We start from the raw sequence: 12,228 nt of genomic DNA on the forward strand, positions 1-12,228 counted from the left end.
TAATAAATTTTGACGGAAAATTAGTTTGATGGAAGCAGGAACAGACCCATTAAAAGTTGCTGGCGCGGGAAGGGAGTTGTCGGCGCAGAGGGAGGGGTTGGTAGTGGCCGGAGAGGCTGGGGCGTGGGGAGGGTTTTGCATCCTCCCTGCTTTTTTTTTTTTCTCTTTAATTCCTTTAATTTTTTTAAAATTATTTTTAGAGTTAGTTTTAATTGGTAATCGAGATAACAAATTTTGCCCCTAAAAGTTGATCATGTGATTGATTTTTAACAAATGTTTTAACAAATTTGATGAAAAATCTTTAATTGAGATAAATAATAATTTAGAGTTTTTAATTAGAACAAAGTAAAAGTAGCATCCTCAACTACGAAATAGAATATAAGTGAAATTATTTAATCATTTTGCTAAAAATTTTCCATAAAAATTTATGGGTCTGCCACTCGATAGGAGTAACAGTAAACCCCACATTGCAACTTGATTTGAAATTCAAGAGGCATCTCCATGCAATTTAAAACTTAGAAACCAAAGTTAAGGGCCAGGGGGTGTTGCTATAATTAAACCTTTCGATATATATTGATGGTCGCCAAAAAAATGTATATTAATGGTTACAATAAAGTTGTCTTCTCCCGCTAATTAATACAGCAATTGGTTTGAAGGCGATCGAATGGCCAAAAAACAAAAGGAATATAAGGAAGGAGTATTTGGGGTGCGGTTGACTGGTACTTAAATCTAAGATGGGTTTGCTGCACAATTTTAAATTGCTTTAATTTTATTCAAAACTCAACTAAGCAAGGGTTTGACTAACTCAACTCAATTAATGTGTTTACTTTGCTCATTGGAGTTACACACTTACACTTACACTTTCTCTTAGTTTTTATTTTTTATTTTTTTTCTTTTTTAAAACAGCCTATGAATGAATACATTTTAGACTTGGGGGCGTTTATGGTCCAAAGCCTAATCAAAAGCAACCCACTCTCTGGCCGGCCACTTCCTATCGTTTTGCCTACAATTATTTGGGGTGATTGGATTCTTTGAAAAGAAACCAAAAATTCCTTCAAATTTAGTATGAAAGGATAATGTTGTACAATTTGATTCAAGTTTGCTTTTTTATAATTCAATCTCAGGGAGTGGGTACTCTTGCCTTTAGTTATGTCAAAAAGTTTTAATGATATGAACAAGTTGCGCGTAGGATATGCCTAAAATTGGCTCAAATGAAACTTCCTCAAGTTATGAACATAACTCAATAGGCTTAAAATCTGTTTTACCCCCTGAAATTTTTTTTTCCTCACTTTGCTACCCACAACTCATTTCCGCGTCCCATTTAATTCTTTTCTGTCAACTCCATCTATCAATTCATTAAAATTGGTCACTTGGCATGGGCATTTTTGTCTTTTCATCTATTTAAACAAATACAAAATTAAAAACTTAAAAAATTAAAAGAAAATATTAAAATTTGAAAAAAATAAGAGAAATTAAATCTCTCCACTTCCCCCCCCCCCCACCCACCCCCGCCTCCACACCCATTCTCCTACCCAGCTTCGACCCACCTCCCTCCCCCATTCCCCTCGCCCAACCCCGCCCCACCCCCCCTTCCCAGCCTCGACCCACTTTTTCTTTCTTCTCTTTCTCTCTACCTCTCCTCCCTCCCTCCCTCCCTCCCACTGACAATGAAGAAGATGGTGGTTTAGGGTGGGGGTGCTCGGGTGGGGGAGGGAAGGGAAGAAGAACATAGAGATTTTTTTAAAAAAATGATTCGGTTTTTTAAAATATTTATTATTTTTTTTACATATGGCAGTTTACATATGGTTTAGGTGGCTATTTAGGGTCCAAGTGGACAAAACTAAGGTAAAAAGACGAAAAATCTCTGTCATGTCATCAAAATTGATGGACTGGCTCACATAGTTGACGGAAAATGATTAAATGGGACACACAAAAAAGTTGTGAGTGATAAAATGAAAAAAAAAATGTTTTAGGGGATAAAGTGAGTCATGGTTGTAATTTTAAGGGTAAAACGATTTTAAGCCTATCCCAATATATTGTATATATGGCCCTGATCTAAGATTCCCAAGGCCCCGGTAGCAAAAAAAAAACAAACAAAAAAGATTCCCAAGGCCCCACTAATATCCGTTTTTCTTTTTGGAGTTTTGTGGGATAGTGTATGGAAACTGCGAAAGTTTATTCTTTTCTCATTTGGCCTTGAGTTGGAAGTTTCAGTTTGGATAAGGACATAAGGAAATCATAGTATGTGATGGTGATTCAAAAATCAATAACACTATCTGTTCACATATATGCATTTCACATCGAGGAAATTCCATACAACTCTTTGTCAACTTTCTCTTGTCTTCTTCTTGTATTTTTTTTTTGGTCACTGTCTTCTTGTTGTATTTGATACTAGAAGACTAGAAGTAGCATCATATACCAGTAATCTTAGTAACGTACTAACGTGTATATTGTGTGATGAAAATAATAGTAGGAAGACCAAAACAAAGTATGGAAGAAAAACTGAAAAAGTCATGAGTAGGTAAGCACAGTATAGATAGAAAGTGAGGTAATGTGTATATATTACACTAATCTTAGTTCTTAAATGAATTATTATTGGTTAATGGAATAGAATTATAATTGATATTTTTTCTTTAATTTAGGTACTAAATTGGGATAAGTTAAAGTTAATTAAGTACCAAAAATTGAAGGCATTAGACTGACCATTAAGTATTTATGACCTTATTAGAGGGCTCAGTTCTTCCAATGTAAGGCTAATACTTACATATTCTTATATTTATGCATCCAATTACAAATAAAAAGTTTCATCCATATCATAACAAAATATTTATATTTCCAGTATTTCCAACCACTTGGAACAAGAATGTTGGACTCATCAATTTCTAACAACTCCATTTTGACAAATGAGTTTAGAATTATTAAATTCTGATTCCACGTACAAAACCTAGCTATATAGACTAAAAGGTGCAAAAACCATATATGTGAATAAGATATAAAATCCCTTTTATTGGAGAAGGTGTTTAATATGATTAGGTGATCTTATTAATTTATGTGTTATAATATGAAGGGAGATTTAGAGTCCAGTCTATTTTATGAGTATTTCTTAGACTAAAACTGGTAGTGATTTAGGTTTTTTAATTAATTCATTTTATTTTTCTTCTTTGCCCAAAATATCGGAGTTAAAATCTAACATGCAGCCTCTACAAAGCCCACTCTACACCCTAAGAGGGGAAATACCCTTTAAATCGGGGAAGGACTTTATTATGAATTAAAAATATTTTTTTTTTATAAATTAAAAGGACTTTATTATGAATTAAAAGAATTTTCTTATAAATTATTATAAATTAAAATGATTTTCTTATAAATTTTAAAACACCCTTGATTTTCACCTAAAAATTGTTTTTCTAAAAGACTTAAGACTAATTATCTCTAATATGAATGAACGTTCAATTTATATTTTTAAAATATAATATTAATAAATGTAAACGTGTTATAATATATGCGGATTAACACCATGTGACTGTTTTCTAGTAAAAAAATTACTTATATCAAGCAAATGTTTTAATTTTAAACATAAATATTGATTGATGATTGACATGCAATGGAGAAGCTAGCAATTAAATTGATGTGGCCTTCTTAATTTAAAGGTGTTGATAATTGAGGCAAAAAAAAAAAAAAAAAAAGGTGTTGATAATTGATTTGGGGCTACGTACATACTCAGCTGGAGTAGAGACTAGAGTAGAGTAAAGTAGCTTCTTTATTACCAAGCAATTAATAAAAGATCACTTTGTGGATACTTCGATAGAAGGTCGACGTTAGGCACCCTCATAGTCAAAGTCTGTGTAAATTTCGTGGAGCTCGAGATGCTTTAAAACACACTCTTGCATATATAGATGCACTTGCTTCAAACGTGGCCTTTAAGGCTTTAATTTTGAATGCCTTTTTAAAGTCGACAAAATTTAAAAGCAATAATGTTAGGTTACAAATTGATGTACTAATTAAATGTAACATCATCTCTTAAGGCACGACCAAAATAGGATGTTCAGATTTTAAGAAAAGTGTAAACATCCTTCATTCGGTTAGTTTGCATTATAATTTTATAGAACAGTTCATTCTTTAAGTTATTTTTTAAGAATCATCCTTACTAAAAGTCATTAACAAAGTCCATTCAATTATAATCTAGAAACACCAATCAGTAATGAAGGTCTTCTCTCTAGATTTTTAACTAAATCACAGCCAAATAAAAAATTAAGTTTCAACTTAATTTATCCGTGTACGCGAATACGGAGCGGAAAAACTACACTACTGATCGCTCGACAGCCTACCAAGAGCTCAGTGCATACATATGCATCTTTTTTGCTTGTAGATGCGAGTGTATTTGTAAGCCGCCGAGCGCTCAGTAAATTTGTCGAACACTCAGTGGACAATTTAAATTTGGGTTTTTTTCATATTTAGTACCTAAACTTTGATCATTGTCTTAATGTGGTACCTAAACTTTTATTTGTCCCAATTGAGTACCTAAACTTTTATTTTGTGTCTAATAGGTACCAAAATGAATTTCTGTTAAAATTGTCAACAAAAATTAGGGGCAATATAGTCACTTCAAAAAATTTATATTTTAATTATAATTTTTTATTTTTTTTGGTTGTTGTGTTTTTTTTTTAATAATAATTTTAAACATATAAAGAAAATAATTAAAATATACTTTAACTATATTGCCCCTAACTTTTGTTGACAATTTTAACAGAAATTCATTTTGGTACCTATTAGACACAAAATAAAAATTTAGGTACTCAATTGGGACAAATAAAAGTTTAGGTACCACATTAAGATAAGGGTCAAAGTTTATGTACTAAATATGAAATAAACCCTTTAAATTTCTACTTAAATTTTCAACCGGTTAAAGTTTGATTCAACTTTTTTTTATCATTTTGTGTTTCTAATTAAAAGACCCTTTACAAACTTTGTCAACTAAATTAAGTATACGTAACATGTCAGTTGAAGTTTAGGGACCGTTTACCCTTTTTTTTCGTAACATTGTTTTTTATTTTATTTATGATATTTATAGATAAAAAAAATATCCTAAAACGAATTTTTCAATCGCGAACCAAACCAAGCCTCAGTTTTATCATAATGTTTTTTCTCTAGCTTTCCGGCCAGTAAAGCAAATGCAACCTTAATGAAACTGAATGGTGCTTTTCCTCATCGCAAAAATTATATTTCGGTCACTTTTATAACTGATCTCATATTTTCAATTAACAATTTATCATTTATACAAGTGTTAGGCTTCATTTATACAAGTGGTGGCTTTATGTAATTATAATATAGGTGTTATTAATTTGCATGGGCGAGCTATGAATTTAAGCATGTCAAATTTCAAATTTCAAATTTCAAATTTCATATCTAGCCTTCTCTCTTAGGGGCGTTTGATGTGGATAAAGCCAGCAAGGATTGAAAAACTTTTAACCTAATCCCATGTTTGGTCATTTGAATGAATTTGGACTGGGATTATGGATTATCGGCCCAAATTAATTATTCAGTATTTGTTAGGATAAGCTTTCCAGCTCAAAAGTTTGAGATAACCTATTATATATATATTGGAACAATAATGTTAGAGATTTTAAATTTATATCTCAAATTTAGATCTTAAATGATGTGTCATTACACCTGTCAGTGTTTTACTTATTGTGAAATAAATAATCTTTAATATGAATTATGTATATATAAATTAATCAAAATACTGATACATTATTTTGAGATTTAAATTTGAAATCCCTAATACAGCTCATATTGGAAAATGCTTAGCTCCATTCCCAGACAAAGGAACTCCCTATTCCCATCTCATAAAATCATATCATTTTTTTATCTTTTTATCTTATATATGAATTGATTTTTTGTTTATTTAGAATAAAAAGACAAAAATGACATAGGGAGTTCTTCCATCGGGGGATGGAGTCAAGCATTTTTCTCGTATATTTCCAGGGAGCCCCAATGTTGGGCCAGTGGTATAATTTGAAATGTGGGGTTGTTGCCATGGTGGGAAGTTGTTAACACTATATGACGCAGTCACGCATGTGGTTGGTCCCAACTCCCAAGCCCCATCCCATGGAGCTCATATATATATAGTCAGTTTTGGCACGTTGTTCAGTAACTTGTGGCCCAAGATAAACCTTCCAATTATTATCGTCAAATTTGGTGGCACATAATTACATAAACACTATCTCAGCCTGGTGCATTTTCCACTTCTCTTTTTCTCTTTTTCTCTTTCTCTTTTGCACTTTTACTCTTTTCATAGATGAATACAACTCCTCATGAAAAAGACCAAAGAGTATCATGGCCTCACCAGAGCAGTAGGCCTGACTTGGTGCAAAAACCATTGGCTTGAAACCATTAATTGATATAAAAAATAGAGAACTTGCATGGCTCAATACTCAATAGTCAACATGCTATACATATATAACTGTCATTAGTGGCTCTCTCTTCTCAGCATCTTCTTTCACCACATAAATTTGTGCAGATTCCATCTCACAAAGTTCAACTTGCTTTCCTTTTTATGCTAAAAGGATATACAAACATTCCAAGACATTTTTTATTCTTATATTATGTAATTTCCTTTATGGGTATCTTTAATTGACAAGGTATATATGATCTTGAAAAGATGGTTATTTGATAAATCCCACATGCATGCAGGTCACTACTGGCCATCTCCGGTACATTACTTAAGTAATTATATAAATATTGTCTTCAAAAACAGTGTCTTTAAAATACATTTAATTTGTACAATGATAATCGGAATAGGATGCTTATGGCTAGGGATGGCACAATGAGTAACCATACCCATTTCAAGAGTTTCATTTTTCAGCACTGTTGGGTTTAATTTCCATATATATATATATATATATATATATGATTTAGAATACCACCATTGTTATTTGTTGGCCCTTACACAAGAAAAAAAAAAAACGAATATACTATGCAGAAGGTGTAAGGTAAGATTCCATGACAACAATTATCCATTAAAATTAAAGTTGTATTTTCAGCATGACCAACCAAGTACCTGCTCAGTGCTCACCCTAGCTTTCAAATATTATCATTAATATGGGCTAAGCAGGCTCAGGAAACAAGCCCAGCACGCCCTTCTTGATATTAGGCAGAAAAGATTTTTGGGCTCAGATGTGGTGTCAGGCTGTGTGGCCCAAATTCTCAATTTATGTGAGCTATGATTGGAGTTAACTGGTTAAGTAAGAGCCCCTGGCCAAAAATAAAAAAACTGGTTAAGTAAAGAGTATATCCATGGTACCAAATTGGAAGTTCCATTTCCAATTTTGATAGCCCAAGTAAAAAAAAAAAAAGAGGGTTGTTATTTGCACACCCAATTTCCTCTCCGCCGGTGCTATTCCGACTACCCTAAACTACTGAGTTGACCACCCTATTTCAAAATTTCAACTTCACCCTTAAAACAAAAAATTTCAATTTTGTTCGTCGGTTCATTTGACAGTTATCTACCGAAATATTTATGGTTATTCGACAGTTATCTACTGAACATTGGTGAATTATTCGGTGGATAACTACCAAATAGAAATGAAAAAAGCATTCACAGTTATCTACCGAAATGTTTGTGTTTATTTGACACTTATCTGCCGAATATTGGTGGATGTTTTGGTAGATAACCATCGAATGGATCTGGATAATTTTATCATGTTTTTGCAATAAAGGGTAAAATAGGAAAGTTGGACAAAATATGTTAGGCTGATCAACTCAGCAACTGAGGGTAGTCGACATAACCTCACTCTTTCCTCTCATTACACACCCCCCACACTTAATTTGTGACTTGACCTAATTGACACAAAGTGAAAAGACCCTAAAGGACAACCCATATTATTTGGAAAAAAAAAAAAAAAAATTCTCTTTACAGTTTACGCACCCCAAACCTAACACTCCCCAACCCCGACCTTTGAGGCACACTCTCTCCTCTCATAAGTCATAACCCCATTCCCCATTTATTCATCTTTCATCCACTAAACCCTAAACCTTCTCTTTATTCTATGTAGGTAATAATATTGTAAAAAAATACATTAGTTTTGATGAATGAAGCCTCTATATGTCCCTTATACATCTTCAAATGAGATATGTTAGTAAATTTTTGAGGTTTTTTTTTTTTTTTTATAAATTTCGTGTTCTTTCATTTTTTATCACGATTCGTTCGGCAAACCAGGGCCAAATGGTTCTAAATCATCTTAAACAAAAAAAAAGTGTTGGGATGGATTAAACAATTGAAATTAGATAGAAAAACCTTAGATTACATTTGAATCAAAAAATTTTAAGGCGTGTGTTGATGGCTTCGAAAGACGACAGGAAAGAACTAGCAAGGCGTGTGTTGTTGTGTTGCTAGTAGAGGTTTGGTAGTGTTGAGGGGGGTGGGGTGTGTGGTGTTTGGAATTGTTTGGGGGGGGGGGGGGGGTGGGGTGTGTAGTATTTGGAAGTGTTGGGTGGGTGTGTAGTGGGAATTTGGTGAGAGGAATGAAATAAGGGTATTTTGGTATTGTGAGAGGTATGTTATGAGAAATTAAAAATTTTTAAAAGTTAGAAAGATGTGTAGTGAAAAAGGCGTGTGTAGTGAGAGGAAATGGAATGTGCAAATAGAAGCACTAACAAAAAATCATCTCAATGGAAAGAAATGAGAGTACAAAAATTGGTACAATACGAATTGTGCTACCAAATATGATTTTGAAAATGGAAAATGATATCGTGGGTACTATTTGAGTTTTCTTGAGACTCATCTGGAGCGAGAAATTTGTCTTTTTGCGTATTAGCCCTTCACTTGAAGTGAAGCTTCAAAAAAATAAAAACAAAAAAAAACAAAAATTTAAGATGTAAAATAAGTCATTAAAATTTAGGACAAGCATCTTATTACAAAGTAGTATTCCCATTATCTTTGAGGGACACAAGACATGAAAATCACCTAAAGACACTACAGCCTTGTTAGGTCTGAAAGATAGGGACTGCTGTTGGCTGTTCTTATTGATTTCCAAGTTGGTTGCTTTTCTCTTTTCTGCTGTGCTCTATCTCTGTCACAGAGCTCAATGGATTGGCCTTTGGACTCTGCATACATTCCCAGTTACCACAGTGCTTTGCATACTACACCTGTTGATCCATTTACAACTTCATGTCTCAACTTTGTGCTTATACGTACTGTTGGGATTCATCCCCTTCTCCCCTCCAACCTTTTTTTTTTTTCTTGCTAGTTTCCATTTTTCCCCAAAAACCCAGAAAAAATCATGAACATTAGGAATGCCATGATAGATGAAAACATTGCCACAGAAGGAGCAAATTATCTTCAGCTAAAGCAATGATTCTCAACAATCTAAAGTGAAGCCAGAATTGATCTTGTAACTCAGAAACAGAATATGCAGTAACTATATGGAATTGGGGAGTAAAAGTGGAGGATGAGAAAGCTACAAAGAGAAACTCAGATATGCTGCTACCATGCTTGCCAATGGGACAGATATATTGTCATCTACTACCTCTGTAATTGGAAGGGACTCCACAACTGTTGCCACCAAAGAAACCAATGCCACCTTTTCCACTGTTTGGACCCAATTCAGCTGAAAATATCCCAGATATGAGTAATAGTAAAGCATCCCAATGGAAACCAAGAACCCAAAAAGTAACATGGATATGCTACCAGCCCAACTCTTTTTTTGATTATAAGGGATCTTTGTGGACCCAAATTTTCTGCCCATGATATCAGCAACACCTATAAACCACCAAACCGAAAAGGTTATGATTGCAGGGAGTGAGAGACAGCTGAATTTGGTTGGAGAAAGTAGAGGAGGAGTTACCATCCCCACCACACATCATTGCCAAGGAGATCACTCCAACTGGAGACTCACGCCAAAACACAATAGCACATAAGATCAATATCAGAACATAATACAAAGGGCCTCTAAGCAACTCCCTGCGCGCAGATGTGAAAAACGGAAGCTAAATCACTCTAAGTTTAGAAAAAAGGCCAAATTACATTTTTGGTACATGTATTTTGGGCCAGGTTTTACTAAAGGCGTAGTTTCAATTTTGCCAATTTTTGCTCATGTAGTTTTCTAATGGTTGCAATCGTGGGCATACCCTTAATTTCGTCAATTGGCTTGACAACAATAACTCCGCACGAGTGAGAGTATTTGAGGTTTTGGCTTGTTTAGCTTTATTGTCAATGTCTAAAATACCCAGAATCATGCACATCACATCTAGTTCCGCCAACCATATTGACAGAATAAAGGATGTCTTCGAATTGCAATTGTTAGTAAACTACAAGGCAAAATGGAAGATTGAAACTACAAGATTTTAGTGGAACTTGGCCCAAACTACAGAAAAGGTGTAATTATTTGAGCTAGAAAAAATTGACATAGATAGCAAGCTGCATATATATATATATAAGGTTTATTAAAAGAAATTACTCTGGGTTTCCTTCTCGAGTGACAGATTTGACTAGTCCTTCATTGGTGACCAAGGAGAGGCCATGAAGAAGAAGCCTCAAGCAATTGACAAGGGGGACCACAGAGGCAAAGTAGCGAGCCTCTGTTGAGATGCTATTCTAGGATTAAAATGATCATGAGAGTATGACTGTATGAGACTCAACAAGTCAAGCAAACTTGTGGCACTGCTAACTGGGATAGAAAAGAATGAACAATTCACAAGCGGGAGAGATTTTGAGTGAAAAGAGCAAAAGGGTTACCTGAAAATTGGCCAGGAAAGCATGAAGAGCAGCCCAGACAATATATGCACCAATTTTCTGCTTAAACTCTGCTATAAATTATTGGGTAAGTAAAGATGAATTGCGAATAACATTACATTCCTACTTTCCCAAAAAACAAAGAAAAAAAAAAATCACATGCTACTGAATTTATGGGCAAGTTTTAGCATTAGAGACACCAAAATTCATTTCAAAAGTTCGTTTTTGGTATAGTCACCGTACATACAACAACATCTAATGATAGAAATCTATACCTTAATAGTAAAAAAGTGAATTCATTAATATTCAAATGTCATCAAAATTAGATGTATTGCATTGTTCTTTGTGATAAGCATTACATGCTTTTTTTTTGACATGAATGATTTCTTTTTTGTTTGATGAACATTACATGCTACTTAGTACTTACCAAAGATAGACAAAACACAGTAGATGTTAGTTACTTACCAGTTAACATTTACCAAAAAAGGAAAAGAGTAAATTTGACCCAAAGAAAAAAAATCAAAAGAGTACATTTGACCAAAAAAAAAAAAAACATTCAAAAGAGTACGAGAAATGAAAAGGTTGAAAAGAACGTGTACCAAAAAAAATGAAAAGAGATTATCGGAGAGGACTGATGAGAATTTCTCAACAGAGAGACGAGACGAGACCTGTTGGAGGAGGTTTCGCTGCGTGAGATTGTCGAAGGCGAGTACGAGGGCGTAGGCGCCGACAAGTACGAGCGCGGTGGCTCCGGCATCCTGGAGGAGGTATTCGGCGCCGGAGGGTAGGGCGCGAGTGGAGAGGGAGGCGCGTGGGGGAGGAGGATGAGCTGCTGCTGCATGCGGAGGTGGACGGTTGAGGATCTGGAGACGACGAAGCGGAGGAGGTGAGGAGTTGAGGTGGCGGCGACGGTGGCGTACGATAGAGCGGGGGGAGAGGTGGCAGTGGCGTACGATAGAGAGGGTGATGAGGTGGCGAGAGGGAGTGGTAGGGGCGAAGGATAAGAGAGAGAGGGAGAGGATCGTCATAATGAGAGTGATAGCGAGAGCTGAGCTACTTAGTACTGTGCATTATTCAGTTTGACAGACAGCTTTCTTTCATTCTTTTTTAACCTTTCCCACTTTTGTTTGAAACGGGCCCGGCCGGCCGGCACGAAAGCACGTCCCAGTCTATTTAAGTTGAGCCCTGGTGCTTTCGTGTCGTGCTCGAACCGGTCTATATAGTTAAGACTTAAATCCGACACGGCTCATGGCCCGCGAGCCATTCGTGCTTATATCATGTCTTAAACGGGCCGGCTCATAGACATTTTTTATTTTTATTGTTTATAATAATAAAATTAATCTTATGATATTTTTATTATTTATAATTGAATATTAACATTATTTTACATAAAAATTGAATATTTTTGTTAAAAAGTTTTCTAAAAATGTAAAAAACAATGTTAAAATAGTCGTGCCTAATTCGGGCCCATTTCGTGCCCGTGTTGTGTTCGATGGGCT

General features: G+C 34.7%; 1 protein-coding gene across 1 annotated transcript; it reads right to left on the reverse strand.

Moving 5' to 3' along the window:
- Positions 1–8,864: 8,864 nt before the first annotated feature.
- Positions 8,865–11,829, reverse strand: VTE5 (phytol kinase 1 VTE5). The gene is made up of 5 exons (XM_086236626.1): positions 11,398–11,829; positions 10,733–10,800; positions 10,455–10,586; positions 9,843–9,958; positions 8,865–9,757 (listed from the first exon to the last, which is right to left on the reverse strand). The coding sequence occupies exons 1-5, from the start codon at positions 11,755–11,757 to the stop codon at positions 9,456–9,458; spliced, it is 978 nt and encodes a 325-aa protein (XP_086092752.1). The 5' UTR covers positions 11,758–11,829; the 3' UTR covers positions 8,865–9,455.
- Between the last annotated feature and the right edge of the window lie 399 nt (positions 11,830–12,228).

The sequence above is a fragment of the Dryas octopetala genome, chromosome 3 (assembly GCF_963921425.1).
Source record: "Dryas octopetala chromosome 3, drDryOcto1.1, whole genome shotgun sequence".
In the NCBI taxonomy this organism is placed as follows: Eukaryota; Viridiplantae; Streptophyta; class Magnoliopsida; order Rosales; family Rosaceae; genus Dryas; species Dryas octopetala.